This window comes from Carcharodon carcharias, chromosome 21 (genome assembly GCF_017639515.1).
Source record: "Carcharodon carcharias isolate sCarCar2 chromosome 21, sCarCar2.pri, whole genome shotgun sequence".
Classification (NCBI taxonomy): domain Eukaryota; kingdom Metazoa; phylum Chordata; class Chondrichthyes; order Lamniformes; family Lamnidae; genus Carcharodon; species Carcharodon carcharias.
The window spans coordinates 78,640,514-78,656,287 of NC_054487.1; the positions used below are offsets into that span (position 1 = coordinate 78,640,514).

Consider the following 15,774-nt stretch of genomic DNA (forward strand, 5'->3'; position numbering starts at 1 on the left):
CCCTTTGTCCCATGCTGGCACTTTGAAGGAGCTATCCAATTAGTCTGACTCCCAAGCCCTTTCCTGATAGCCCTGCAAATTTCCCCCTTCAAGTATTTATCCAATTCTCTTTTGAAAGTTGCTATTGACTCTGCTTTCACTGCTCTGTCAGGCAGTGCATTTCAGATCACAACAACTCAATGTGTAAAAATGATTCTCATCTTCCCCTCTGGTTCCTTGGCCAATTACCTTCAATCTGTGTCTTCTTGTTAATGACCCTGCAGCCCATGGAAACAGTTTCTCCTTATTTACTCTATGGAAACTCTTCATCATTTTGAACACCTCTATCAAATCTCCCTTCGACTTTCTTTACTCTGTCTCATCTTCCCTAGTCTTTCCACATAACTGATGTGATTCTTACTGGAACTTCCAGAAAGACGTAAATCTCCCAGGAAACCCCTGAACCAATTCCTGGATGGGAAAATTGGTACTCGAATAGAAAAACTGAGACAAACTGAGACAGAGCAAAAAATATTTGCAATGATTGTATCAGAAATAGGAGGGTACATCTCTTAGGAAAGACTGAACAGGGTGGACGGCTTTTCTCTAGAAAACAAAAAGGGGGAACCTAATAGGGATCTTGAAAATTATGAAGGGTTTTGATAGGGTGTACTTAGAGAAGATGTTTCTACTTGTGAGGAATTGCAAAACTAAGGGCCATCGATGCAAAATAGTCACTAATAAATCCAATAGGAACTCAGGAGAAACCTCTTCACCCAGAGAGTGGTTGGAATGTGGAAGCGTTGAGGTGAATAGTATAGATGCACTTGAAGGAACATTGGATAACCACATGAGGGAGAAAGGAATGGAAGGTTATTCTGATAGGGTTAGATGATGTAAGGTGGGAGGAGAGATACATGTAGCACAAACGCTGTCATGGATCTTTTTGAATGAATGACCTGTGTCTGTGCTGCAAAATTCTGTGTAATGCAGTCATTATTAAGTGAATGGTTTGCCATTTAATGAAACTAATTCTCTGCATTTGCTATTCAGCAGAAGAACCCGAATCTCCAACTGTCCACAGTGCAATCCATACAATGAAACAAAGTGAACTTGCTGCTCCAGAAAGTGTTATACCAATTATAATATGCGCTGCAGAAGATCGATTGGGTGGAACGATAGCAACAATCAACAGTATCTATAGCAACACCAACGCCAATATCGTTTTCTACATAATTACACTGAGAGACTCCCTCATTCATATTAGGTAAGGTGTTTGTCATAATTTCTGATTCCACGTCTTTTTTTATTCACTGAATAAATGAAGAGGGCGCAGAAAAGATATACAAGAATGGTTCCAGGAACGAGGGTACTTCAGTTATGTAGATGGATAGGAGAAGCTGGGGTTGTTCTCCTTAGAGCAGAGAAGGTTGAGGCGAGATTTGATGGAGGTTTGCACAGGTTTACACAGAGTAGATAGGGAGAAAGTGTTCCCATTGCATAAGGGCGGAGAACCAGAGGAACTGATTTAAAGTGATTGTCAAAAGAACCAACAGTGACATGAGGAAAAGCTTTTTTATGTAGCAAGTGGTTAGGATCCAGAATGCGCTACCTGAATGGTTGGTGGAGGCAGATTCAATTGTGGCTTTCAAAAGAGGGTTAGATAATTATCTGAAGGGATATGTTTGTATTCTACGAGGAAAGGATGGGAAATGGAGACTATCTAAACATAAACAAAACAAGTGACAGCCATTCCTCAGGACAATGCCTTGACCAATCAAGGTTTAAGCTGCCTGGTTAAAATTTTTTTAAAATGCTTGGCAGTTAACTGTCAGTCACCATCACTGGTGCATTCTCCATGGCAACACCTCTACCAATCAGAGTCCACTTGCCAACCAATCAGCACTCTTTTCACATACAGTATAAATTGTTGTTTTCCTCTTATATTGGCATTCTTGCGAAGTGTCCTGATGAGTGCAAAATGAAAAGCTTTGACATGTCTCTTTTTCAACAATACTATGTAGATTGCTCTTGACATGGACTCAATGAGCCAAATGACGACCTCCTGTGATGAATATTGATTGTCACAGAGGAAAAAAAGGCACCATTTACATTGTTAAATGAGAGACATAATAAATTTTCATTGCTTCTTATAATATCTACAAGAACATAATAAGCGAATTCACTGTGTTTGAATTGATTCCTAATGTGGAGTGAGAAATATGCTTTAACCTTGGATGGGTTGAAAAATCTGAAGTGAATGTGAATTATAAAATATCCACTCACCTCTCAACAAATTCATATCATGCTTAAGTGAGCGATGCCTTTATAAAATAAAAGCTAAACTCTGTGGATACTGAAAATCAGATATAAAAACAGACAAAAACAAAAAACTGCGGATGCTGGAAATCCAAAACAAAAACAGAATTACCTGGAAAAACTCAGCAGGTCTGGCAGCATTGGCGGAGAAGAAAAGAGTTGGCGTTTCGAGTCCTCATGAGTCCTCTGTCGAAGGGTCATGAGGACTTGAAACGTCAACTTTTTTCTTCTCCGCCGATGCTGCCAGACCTGCTGAGTTTTTTCAGGTAATTCTGTTTTTGTTATAAAAACAGACAATCCTGGAAAGCACTCAGCCAGTCTGGCAGCATCTATAGAGAGAGAAACAGATTTAATGTTACAAGTCGAGAACCTTTCAGTTCTGATGAGTGTTTTTTTAAACCTAACTGTTTAAGTATTTAGATTTCCTTTCTTGTCCACCATCTACAAGTCAGGAGTGTGACGGAATACTCCCCACTTGCCTGGATGATTGCAGCTCCAACAACACTCGAGAAGCTCGACACCATCCAGGACACCATGAGCCGCTTGATGGGTACCCCGCTCCCTGCATCACCAGCACCCAGTGGCAGCAGTGTATACCATCTACATGATGCATTGCAGCAACTCGCCAAGGTTCTTTCGACAGCACCTTCTCAACCAGCGACCTTCACCATCTAGAAGAACAAGAGCAGCAGACAGATGGGAAAACCACCACCTGGAAGTTCCCCTCCAAGTTACTCACCATCCTGACTTGGAAATATATCACTGTTCCTTCACTGTCGCTGGATCAAAACCCTGGAACTCACTCCCTAACAGCACTGTGAGTGTACCTACATCACAGGGACTGCAGTAGTTCAAGGAGGCAGCTCACCACCACCTTTTCAAGGGCAATTGGAGATGGGCAATAAAGATCATATTGTGAAAGTGGTTATATTAAAAATTAGAGCAGATTCCAAAGCAAGCCAAGATCCTAATTACTCTCAGAACCTTTCCAACTCCAAATCTGTGACTTGGAATCTAACAGTTCCTGAACAGATGGGATGTACACACTTGGTTGTCATCTGCGGTCCCTCGGAACCGAGGATGACGTTTGTCAGGCTTGGTGAGACTTAAGATAACTGAAGAGCCCATATCTGGATCCACATGCTCTTCCGCAGTCGGGGGGGGGGGCACATTGTTGCTCAGGGGAATAGATCTCGCAGCCCCGGGTTGGCTTCCTTCTCCTCCCTCTGCCACTGCCATTCTGCCTCACTGTTGAGTCGCTGAGCCTCAAAGTGGTTTGCGTCTTGATGGTCCAGGTGGTGCCATGCCAAGCGATCTGCAGTATTCTCCTCCCAGTCAGTGGTATTAATGCCTCCATGCTTTAGGGCGACCTTGAGTGTATCCTTATACCTTTTCCTTTGGCCGCCCTTTGAGCATTGGCCATCGGAGAGCGTGAGAAGAGAACCTGTCGAGGGAGGCATTTACATCCAGATGCAATGGCCCGTCCTTCGGAGTTGGTTCCACAGGAGCAGGGCTTCAATTCTGGTCGATGCAGCTCCATGGAGGACGCTTGTGTTAGTCCGACGTTCCTCCTGTTTGATCCCCAAGATTTGACGCAAGCACTGCTGACAGAAGCTCTCAAAGATCTTAATGTGGCGTTGGTAGACAGTTCATGTTTCACTGCAGTAGAGGAGGGTGATCAACACAACTGCCTTATAAGCCAGAACCTTTGTTGACTTGCAAATGTTGTCAAAGACATGTTTGCACAGCTTGAATGCTTCCTTGTCAAATAACTCCTTCCAAGGTGTATCACCTCACACTTTTCAGGGTTAAATTCCATCTGCCACTTATCTGCTCATTTGACCATCCCGTCTATATCTTCCTGTAGCCCAAGACAATCAACCTCACTATTAACCACCCGGTCAATCTTTGTGTCATCCGCAAACTTACTAATCCTATCCCCCACATAGTCATCTATGTCGTTTATATAAATGACAAATAATAGGGGACCAAGCACAGATCCCTGTGGTACGCCACTGGACACTGGCTTCCAGTCACTAAAGCAGCCTTCTGTCATCACTCTCTGTTTCCTACAACTAAGCCAATTTTGAATCATCCTTATCAAATTACCCTGTACCCCATGTGCATTTGCCTTCTTTATAAGTCTCCCATGTGGGACCTTGTCAAAGGCTTTGCTGAAATCCATATAAACTCCATCAACTGCACTAACCTCATCTACACACCTGGTCACCTCCTCAAGAAATTCAACCAAATTTGTTAGGCATAACCTCCCTCTGACAAAGCCATGCTGACTATCCCTGATCAAATCTTGCCTCTCCAGGAGGAGATAGATTCTCTCCTTCGGAATTTTCTCCAATAGTTTCCCTACCACTGATGTGAGACTCACTGGCCTGTAGTTCCCTGGCTTATGTCTACAATCCTTCTTGAATAGCAGAACCACGTTAGCTGTTGTCCAGTCCTCTGGCACCTCCCCCATGGCCAGAGAGGAATTAAAAATTTGGGTCAGAGCCCCTGTGATCTCTTCCCTTGCCTCCCTCCACAGTCTGGGACACAAATCATCTGGACCTGGAGATTTGTCCACTTTTAAGCCTGCCAACACCTCCAATATCTTGTCACTCACTATATCAATTTGCTCAAGAACCTCGCAGTCTCTCGCCCCGAGTTTGATACCTTCATCCTCATTCTCTTGGGTGAAGACGGATGTGAAGTATTCATTCAACTCTCTAGCGATATCCCTTGGCTCCACCCCTTAGTTGAAGGGTCAGTCACGAGGGGACATAAGTTCAAGGTGAGGGGCAGGAGGTTTAGGGGGGGATGTGAGGAAAAACCTTTTTTACCCAGAGAGCGGTGAGTCTGGAATGCGCTGCCTGGGAGGGTGGTGGAGGCGGGTTGCCTCACATCCTTTAAAAAGTACCTGGATGAGCACTTGGCACATCATAACATTCAAGGCTATGGGCCAAGTGCTGGTAAATGGGATTAGGTAGGTAGGTCAGGTGTTTCTCACATGTCGGTGCAGACTCGATGGGCTGAAGGGCCTCTTCTGCACTGTGTGATCCTGTGAAGAAGGCAGTGCTGGCACAGTTGACTCGGTGCTGGACTTCATCATTGACGGTAACCCCTTGGGTGAGGTGGCTGCCGGAGATGAGGGGAGTGCAGCACATAATGCAGAGCCACCCCATCTATGTGGATGGCGCGGGGGATGCTCAACCGGACCGGGGAAGGTTGGTGAAGGACCTTTGTCTTGGCGGTATTTAAGGATAAGCCAAACCTCTTATATGAGGTAAAAACAAAAATACTGCGGATGCTGGAAATCCAAAACAAAAACAAAAACAGAATTACCTGGAAAAACTCAGCAGGTCTGTCAGCATCGGCGGAGAAGAAAAGAGTTGACGTTTCGAGTCCTCATGACCCTTTGACAGAACTTCAAGTTCTGGGCATCCAGAGCATTGGAGGACGATCCATAGAGCTTCACGATTTAAAGAATCAAATGCCTTGGTCAAGGCAAGGAACAAGTTTTGATTTTGCTCCTGACGTTTTTCCTGGATCTGTCTAGCTGCAAAGACCATGTCCACAGTATCCCGGGATGGTCGGAAGCCATACTAGGTTTCCGGAAGGATCTCCTCAGCGATCAGACGAAGGTGGTTCAGGAGGTTATGGGCCAGGCTCTTACCCGCGATGGACAGGAGGGAAACCCCCCTGTAGTTTTCACAATCAGATTTGTCCCCCTACTTGTGGATAGTAATGATAGTACACTTCTAAATATAGTGTGAATACCACATTAACTCCAAAGGCTGTAAATAGGCTGAAAAGTGAAGGACTTGCACCTGCTGTCTAAATAGGATCTTTAAAACAAGACAGTATACAGTGCTGACCTGACAGTGTACAATGAGAACACAGAAAATTGAGATCTCTTTCAATGGCACATGCAATTTTCTCACTGAGAACTCAGTCACTCATGTTTTCCATTCATCCCCCATTTTCACTCCTGAACCAAAGCCAGTGATGGTGATGGAAACATAGAAACATAGAAAATAGGAGCAGGAATAGGTCATTCGGCCCTTCGAGCCTGCTCCACCATTCAATATGATCATGGCTGATCCTGTATCTCAACGCTGGACTCCCACTCTCTCCGCATACCCCTTGATGCCTTTAGAGTCTGGAAATCTATCTATTTCCTTCTTAACTAAGGACGTGGAATGACAGACACTAAGGTGTAATTTCATCTCTGCCTGTGAGAATATTTCTGGCGTGTACTCAGTGCCTGTCCTGTTGACGTGATTGAGAATAGTGGCTTATCATGTGATGAGTCACATGAACTGCTTTGGCACCATACATTGATGCAAATTACATCAATCTATGTAAATTTCATGTATCGAACCTTGGTCAGACCATCCATGGAATACTGTGTCGATTTCTGGTTACCATGTGATGAAAAAGGTATGGCTGTACTCAGGAGGTGGTGTGAAAAATATTAACAAGGCTGATACAAGAAAGGTGAGATTATAGCTATCAAGAAAGGATGAGCAGGCAGGTCTCTTTTCTCCTGAATAGAGAAAATTTAATAGAGGTCTCTGAAATTGTGGAAGATTTTGATAGAGTAGACACAGACACACATGGGAAAGAGCATTACTAGAGGCTATTAGTGTAAGATAGTCAGCAAAAAATCAAGTAGAGAAATTCAGAAAAGACTTCCTTACCTAAAGAGTTATGAGAATGTGGAACTAATTACCATTGGGATAAAAACAAAAAAACTGTGGATGCTGGAAATCCAAAACAAAAACAGAATTACCTGGAAAAACTCTGCATTACCATTGGGAGTAGTCGAGGCAAATATTCAAGATGTATTCAAGGGGCAGCTAGATAAGAATGTGAGGGAGAAGGGAATAGTGTGTTATGATGATAGATTTAGATAACGAAGGATGAGAGGAGGCTCAAGTGGAGCATGAATACCAAAATGGACTGGTTGAGCCTATTAACCTGTTTCTGGGCTGTATATTCAATGTAATCTTGTTTCAATTGAATGAAAATTGGGCAGGCTTTATACTGGTGGGCAGTTCACTCTGCCACAATGCTACCCAGGCAATGACGTATGGAACAACCCCCACCTTCCCCATCTTACCGAGTGACAACTCCCTAACTCCTGCTGGTGAGACCACACTAATGGGGCAGTGAAATCTGCTGTGCAGCAAAATGAAATGGAGGTCAGCTGACTGAGTCAAATGGCCTCGATAATTTGGATACCTGGAGGAGGGGTGCTCTGAAGGACCAGTGTGAATATTGAGAAGTTTGAGGATCAGATGGAGTTATTCCGGATCCCAATTCCAAACCCATTAGCCAATCTCCTCAACTCGAATCATTAAAGCTGACGTTTACCAGCTTTCGCTAAGAATAAAGTGTTCAGTTTAGCATTGACAGAAAGTTCTAACTTCTTTGTAATGCGGTTACAAAAACGTTGTCAATAATTCACAGACATTTAATATGAGGTTCTGAGCATAACATAACACAGAATGAGACTTGACATTCCAGCTATTTAGTATTAGCGAGCGAATTGGTGATGTAAAGAAATTTGTCAACCAGTTTCACCTGAGGGAACAAGAATCCTCACAATCCTGATGCCTTTTACTTTTGTGTGCTTGCCTCCACCTCTTCAAATCGTCATTCCTTCTGATTGATAGACACGTGACCTCTTTTTTTTCTTCCTCCCCCCCCACCACCCCACCCCACCCCAACTCCCAAATTAGCAAATGGATTGAAAATACAAAACTGAAAGGCATCCACTACAAAGTAATGGAATTCAATGCTGCCGTACTGCAGGGGAAAATAAGACCAGACTCTGCAAGGCCCGAGCTACTGCAGCCCGTGAGTATGAGTGATTCTGGAAGAGCTAACATGTCCTTTGAGGTTCGCGGGTGGAGTGTGGAGCTCAGGCTCACACTCCGCACAACCTGTGGCAGTGTTATGGCAGTCCTTTAACACGCTCTTTAAAACCTATCTCATTGACCAAGCTTACGTGGCGCGGTGTCCACATCCATTCAGTGGCACTCCTGTGAAGCACCTTGGGAGGTTTTACAACGTTATACAAAATCTTGAAGGGCTTTGATGGAGTAAACAAGGAGAAACTGTTCCCGTTGGTGGCAGGAGCAGTAACCAGCGGATGTAGATTTAAAGCGATTGGCAAAAGGTGACATGAAGTATTTTTTTACGCAGCAAATTGTTGACACCGGGAATGCCTGAGAGTTTGGTGGAAGGAGCTTGATAAATAATTGAAGGGAAATCGTTGGCAGGGTGGTGGGGAAAGAGTGTGGGATTAATCAGATAGACCTACATAGAAGCTGACAGAGGCACGATAGGTCAAATGGCCACCTGAGCTGTTTAGTTCTATGCAAAAGAAAGTTGTTGATGTTGTAAAGAAACAAAGTTGCAAGAGGCTGGCTTTCATGTCTAAAGCTCCATCTTCCACTTCCTGTAAGAAGGAGATTGATGAATAACACAATTTGTCATCTTCAAATATTCACAGAGCAGTGCAGGCTCAATAAAGCAATAAATTCATGTCAGCCTGCGAGGAATCTGGTGCTGGATCAGGCCTGTCGTAAATTTCTACATAACTTTGTCTGTTTTTTGTATTTTCTTTGAGTGCTGGAGCCTCAGACAGAACGTGACACTTTTGGCACTACTTGCAGCACAGTCACACTCAGGAGACTTTGCAAAGTTATTTTTTTTAAAAATCCTCTTTACTTTCTCCCTTTTTGGAGAAAATAACAAGGTATAGGACCTTTCCCAGGCTCTAGTCAGAACGAACGTGCAGAAAAACTGCAAGGTGAGATTTAACTCAGATTGGAGTTAACAGCTTGGGTAATCAAATGAGAAGTACAGGCTGGGTGAGTGGGCTGGCAGGAAGGGGAGGTGCCATACATTGTATGACACAGACTGCACGCACCACCTCCACCCGCCGCCCCCCCTCCCCCCCCCCACCCCACCAAACTTTGTCCCCCAAAAGTGTAAGGCCATCCTGGGTACAGAGATACATTCATTCGAATAGTGGACCCATGGAACAGGCTGCCAGCTCACCTAATAGACGCTGACTCACTGAGTTCCTTCAAGCGAGAGCTGGACTTGCTTCTAATTAGGTTAGAGATTACCTATTGCAAAAGGAAAAGGGAGGGAGTCCAGGTACTTCAGGGCAAGCATGATCTTCTGGACTAGTCTTGATTACCTCTGTGGCTGGGAAAGGAATTTCCCAGATTTTGTTTCCCCCCCAATTTGGACTGGGTTTTCATCCGGTTTCTTGCCACTTCCAGGAGATCACATGGTTCTGGCTGGGGCAGGAGGTGTAGATATTGTGATGTACAAGGTATTTCATTTGTGTGATGCAGGCTGGATGAAAGAGAGGGCCTTCAGCTGTCCACCATTGTTCCCGTGCAAGAGCCTCCTTATCAGCAATGCATAGAAATCAATTTTTAAAAAATTCTTGGGATGTAGGTGTCATTGGAAAGTCTGGTATTTATTACCCATCCATAATTGCCCTTGAGAAGGTGGTGGTGATATGCCTTCTTGAACCCTTGCAGTCCCTGTGGTGTGGGTGTTTCCATGATGGTATCGGGTAGGGAATAGCAGAATTTTGACCCAGTGACGATGAAGGAACGGCTGATGTACAGAGTGTTTATAAACTTCTGTGCAACTTTACTAACTTTGGATCTACACATGACAGAAACAAACTGTAAATGGCACGTGAAATGATAATTTATTAAGTTGGTAATGTTGTTGTTTCTGCTGCATGAATGATGCTGAAATTATTGAAAGTGGCAACAGTAGATGAAAAGATAAACTTTGGAAAATTGAGTTGAGCGATGTATTGTACTGGATGACAGTTCTGTTGAAGCTGAGAAATTTGGCCTGTACTTTGGGAAAACTTTGCGAATTATGTCTTCATATGCTATTTATAGTTTGTTTCTATGGTGTGAACATCCAAAGTTATGAAATTATAAAGATGCACAAGGCCTGTATATCCAGGTCAGGATGGAGTGTGTGTGTGTGTGTGTGTGTGTGTGTGACTTGGAGAGGAATCTGGAAGTGAAAGTGTCCCCGTGCAGCTGCTGCCCAAATATAATCCTGATTGAAGCAGTCTGCTTGATTGGCATCCCAGCCACCACCTTAAACATTCACTCCCTCCACCATCACCATGCATTGGCAGCAGTGTGTTCAACCTACACGCTGCACAGCAGCAACTCACCGAGGCTTCTTTGACAGTATCCGGCAAACCCCTTTACCATGACCTCTACCACCTAAAAATATAAGGGCAGCAGAACAGCACCACTGGCAAGCTCCCCTCCAAGTCACACAGCATCCTAACTTGGAACTACACCACTGTTCCTTCACTTTCACTGAGTCAAAAAGCTGGAAATCTTTCAGTCTTTTAAATACCCAGGTTACAGTTGTTTGACCCATGAATTACAAGGGAATTCAGCATTGTTGCACCCAAAAAATCTTTACGTATAATCAGGTTCACTTATTTGAGCACTCAACTGTAGATTTTAAACAGCAATACAATGTTCTGTAATATAATGTTCTGACAGTGCAACGCCTTTACTATTCTATCTCTAACAACACAATGCTCAGATATACTATAAGCAAATGATTATACAATCAACCTGAATGACCAGCCAGGCTCTGATGATTGGAGATCTCCTTTCAGTGATCCATTGGGCTTCTTTCTCCCTCCATTACATTCCCACAGTGGCCACATCACAAAAAATTACTTCATTGACTGTAAAGTGTTTTGAGATGTCTGAAGGTTGTGAAACCTGCTAAATAAACACAAGTCGTTTTTCTGACTGCGCTAGTGTAATCTTGACTGTCTCTTTACACCTTTTATGAAAGCCCACACCGAAGCTGTCTATCTTCCTTGGACTTAGGGGTTGTGTATCGTTTGCAAGTCTCATCCATTGTGTTAGCCAAATTCAGATCAAGGTGTTTGCAGGGAAGATCAATTGACCATTAAGTTTGGTCTTATCTGATTCCTGTAGGACTTTTCAAGGCCTTATAACTTATTATTTTAGTTAGATATTTTTCTCAACTGCAGAGTCTTTATTCCTTCCTGAGATCATTGGGTTTTTGCTTTTATGACAAACTCAGCAAGTTTAATTAAAAAAGGCTTAAAAACAAGGAATTCTTCTTTCAACAGTGTCTGCAGTTCTTCACAAGGCATGGTAATTTAATATGGTCAAGTTTCAGCATGAAGCTAATTTTTTTTTAGGGAAGGCATTACTGTCTTACAACTCCCTCACAAGCAGCATCTAGAGGAGAGTGCAAGAGGAGGCCCCTAGGACAGGCAGTCAGCAGCACCAAGAGGACAGGGTAAGAGGAGGACCCTGGAACAGGCAGTCAGCAGCATCTGGAGGAGAGTGTGAGAGGAGGGCCCTGGGACAGGGAGTCAGCAGCACCTAGAGGATCTAGTCTATCTAGAGGACCTAGCATCTAGTCTATACTCAAGTAGGAGTAAGGGTAAAATAAAAGCAAGGGTTTATTTTCTATTTAGTTAAGGTATGTCTGGGGCGCTCAGTCCTGTGATTTGCACATCCTGTGCTATGTGGGAAATCCTAGTTGCTCCTGGCGGTCTGGACGACCATGTGTGCAGGGGGTGCCTCTGACTGGAGCAACTCGAGCTCCGGGTTTAGGAGCTTGAGCAGCAGTGGGGGCACTACGAGGCCGAAGAGGTTCGTGGATAGCATGTTTCAGAACGTGGTCACCCCGCAGGTTAAGGAAGTGCAGGCAGAGAGGGAATGGGTGACCACCAGACAGAAGAAGGGGACCAGGCAGGTAGTGAGGGAATCCCCTGAGTGCATCTCACTCACAAGCTGTTTTTCGGCCTTGGTAAACGGTGAGAGTGATGGTTCCTCTGTGGAGGCCAACCAGAGCCAAGGCCATGGCACTGTGGGTGGTCCAGCTGCTCAGGGTGGGAGGAAGAAGTGTGGAAGAGCAATAGTGGTAGGGGATTCGTTAATGAAGGGAGTAGACAGGCACCTCTGCAGCCGTAGATGTGACTCCAGGATGGTATGTTGCCTCCTGGGTGCCAGCCAGGGTCAAAGGTTTCACAGAACGGCTGTAGGGCATTTTGAAGGGGGAGGGTGAACAGCCAAAGGTCGTGGTTCATGTTGGGACCAATGACATAGGAAGAAAGAGAAATGAGGTCCTGCAAGCAGACTTTAGGGAGTTAGGTAGGAAATTGAAAAGCAGGACTTCAAAGGTAGTAATCTCTGAATTACCCCCAGTGACACGCAGTAGTGAGTATAGGAACCGAAGGATAGAGCAGATGAATGCGTGGCTGGAGAGATGGTGCAGGGGAGAGGGCTTTAGATTCCTGAGGCATTGGGACTATTTCTGGGGGAGTTGGACTTGTTCAAGTTGGACAAGTTACATCTGAACAGGAACAGAACCAACATCCTCGCGAGGAGCTTTGCTAATGTTGTTGGGGTGGATTTAAACTAAATTGGCAGCGGGATATGATCCTGAAAAGTAGTTCGGAGAGGAGAGAAGCTGAGATGGAATTAGAAGTTAAAACACTAGTAAGAGAGTCTGGAAGGCAGAGGAAACATAGGCTAGATAAGAAAGAAATGAGTTTAGAAAGGCTAAATGGAATATATTTTAATGCAAGGAGCCTGAGGAATAAGACAGATGAGCTGAGGGCACAGATAGACACGTGGGAGTGTGATATTATAGCTATGACCGAGACTTGGCTAAAAGAAGGGCAGGATTGGCAGCTCAACATTCCTGGTTATAGAGTATTCAGATGAGATAGAGAGGGGGATAGAAGAGGAGGGGGGTTGCAATATTGATCAAAGAATCAATTATAGCAGTGAGGAGGGATGATATCTAGGAAGGATCTTCAAATGAGGCCATATGGGTAGAAGTAAAAGCCACAAAAGGGGCAAACACTATAGGCCCCCAAACACTCAGGGAGAGATAGAGGATCAAATATGTAACCAAGTTTCGGATAAGTGTAAGAATAATATGGCAGCAATATTAGGGGATTTTAACAATCCAAATATTAACTGGGATAGTTTTAGTGTGCAGGGTAGGGAGGGAGCAACATTCTCAAGTTGCATCCAGGAGAACTTTTTAGCCAGTACATAGAAAGCCCAACAAGGGAGAGGGCAGTTCTGGACCTAATATTCGGAAATGAGCCCAGGCAGGTGGAAGGCGTATCAATAGGGGAGCATTTTGGAGATAGTGACCATAACGCAGTTAAATTTAGGGTGGTTATGGAAAAGGATAAGGTTGGGCCGGGAATATAAGTTCTAAACTGGGGAAAGGCTAACTTTACTAAGATGAGATGCAATTTGGCCGAAGTGGACTGGGAGCAACTACTTGCAGATAAAACTGTGTCAGAGCAGTGGGAGGCATTCAAGGAGGAAATAGCGAGTGTAGAGGGCAAATATGTTCCTGTAAATACAAAGTCGGGGACCAAGTCCGGAGAACCCTGGATGTCAAGGGACATAAAGGTTAGGATTAAGATAAAAAGAGAAGCTTATGGCAGATACTGAGGACTCAATACGGCAGAGTCCCCTAGAGAAGTATACAAAGTGCAGGGGGGAAGTTAAAAAGGAAGTTAGGAAAGCCAAGAGAGTGCATGAGAAAGCATTGGTGGGTAGAATAAAAAAAACCCCAAATGGTTTTTAATTTGTATAAAGAGCAAGAGAATAACTAGGAAAGAGTAGGGCCAATTAGGGGCCATTGAGGTAATGTGTGTGTGGACCTGGAAGACATGGGTACAGTCCTCCAATGAATACGTCGCACGGTCTTCACAATGGAGAAGGACGATGCAGATATAGACATCAGGGTGGAAGACTGTGAAATATTAGAGGAAATTAACATGGAGAGAGAGGAGGTACTGGCGGGTTTAGTGGCCTTAAAAGTGGATAAATCTGCAGGTCTGGATGAGATGTATCCCAGGCTGTTGAGGGAGGCAAGGGAAGAGATATCAGGGGCCCTGACGGTAAATTTCAAATCCTATCTGGCCACAGGTGGGGTGCCAAAGGACTAGAGGACTGCTAACATTGTCCCATTATTAAAAAAGGGAGGAAGGGATAGACCAGGAAATTATAGGCCAGTCAGTGTAACATCACTGGGGGGGAAGTTACTAGAAAGAATTCTGAGGGACAGAATATATCTGCACTTGGACAGACACAGATTAATCAGGGATGGTCAGCATGGATTTGTTAAGAGAAGGTCGTGTTTGACCAATTTAATTGAAATTTTTGAGGAGGTAACCAGGAGTATTGATGAGGATAGTGCATTTTATGTGGTCTACATGGACTTTAGCAAGGCTTTTGATAAGGGCCCTCATGGCCGACTGGTCAAGAAATTAAGAGCCCATGGGATCCAAGGTAAAGTGGCACGTTGGATCCAAAACTGGCTGAGGGGCAGAAAGCAGAAGGTGATGGTGGAAGGACGATTCTGTAACTGGAAGTCTGTTTGCAGTGGGGTTCCGCAGGGCTCGGTGCTAGGCCCCTTGCTGTTTGTGGTGTACATAAATGATTTGGACTTAGATGTAGGGGGTATGATTAAGAATTTCACGGATGACACGAAAATTGGTAGAGTGGTAAATAGTGAGGAAGATAGCCATAAACTGCAGGAGGATATCAATGGACTGGTCAGGCAGGCAGAGCAGTGGCAATGGAATTCAACCCGGAAAAGTGTGAGGTAATGCACTTGGGGAGGGCTAACAAGGCAAGGGATTACACTATGGATAGTAAGACCCTGGAAAGTGCTGAACATGCACTGGAGAGGGTACAGAGGTGCTGCCTGGGCTGGAGGGTCTGAGCTATGAGGAAAGATTGGATAGGCTGGGGTTGTTTTCCTTGGAGCAGCAACGGTTGAGAGGGGACCCAATAGAGGTGTATAAGACTATGAAGGGCGTAGATAGGATGGGTAGGAAGGCACTTTTTCCATTAGTAGAGGGGTGAATAACTATGGGGCATAGATTTAAAGTAAGAGATAGAAGGCTAAGAGGGGAGTTGAGGAGAAAGTTTTTCACCCAGAGGGTGGTGGGAGTCTGGAACTCACTGCCTGAAAGAGTGGTTGAGTCAGAAACTCTTGTAATATTTAAGAAGTATTTAGATAGTCACTTGTGTTGCCCTAGCCTCCAGGGCTATGGGCCAAGCGCTGGAAAATGAGTTTAGTGTGGTCAGATCTTTGTTGACCGGCATGGACATGATGGGCTGAATGGCCTCCTTCTGTGCTGTAAATGTCTGAGTCAATGAGCACTGTGGGTGTGCCTACATCCCTTGGACGGCAGCGGTTCAAGAAGGCAGCTCACCACTGCCTACTCCAGGGCAATCAGGGATGACAGTAAAGTTTGGCATTACCAGTGATGCTCACATCCCATAAATAAATTTTAAAAAAAGCATAATATTTCTCAGCAAAGTAGTTAGATTTATCAGAACTCTCAGCTCCTGCTTTTGTACTGTATGCCCCTAT

At 44.4% G+C, this 15,774-nt stretch overlaps 1 protein-coding gene across 6 annotated transcripts in view; it reads left to right on the forward strand.

Annotated features, from left to right (window-relative positions):
* Nucleotides 1-15,774, forward strand: part of glt8d2 (glycosyltransferase 8 domain containing 2) — a 51,956-nt gene that overhangs the window by 16,580 nt on the left and 19,602 nt on the right. For 5 of the 6 annotated variants that reach the window (XM_041216505.1, XM_041216504.1, XM_041216506.1 and 2 more), the window contains 2 exons: nucleotides 1,033-1,246; nucleotides 8,040-8,157. In XM_041216505.1, the coding sequence (XP_041072439.1) occupies nucleotides 1,033-1,246; nucleotides 8,040-8,157 (332 nt within the window). The remainder of the gene's footprint in view (nucleotides 1-1,032; nucleotides 1,247-8,039; nucleotides 8,158-15,774) is intronic. The other variant, XM_041216508.1, reaches the window with a different exon arrangement.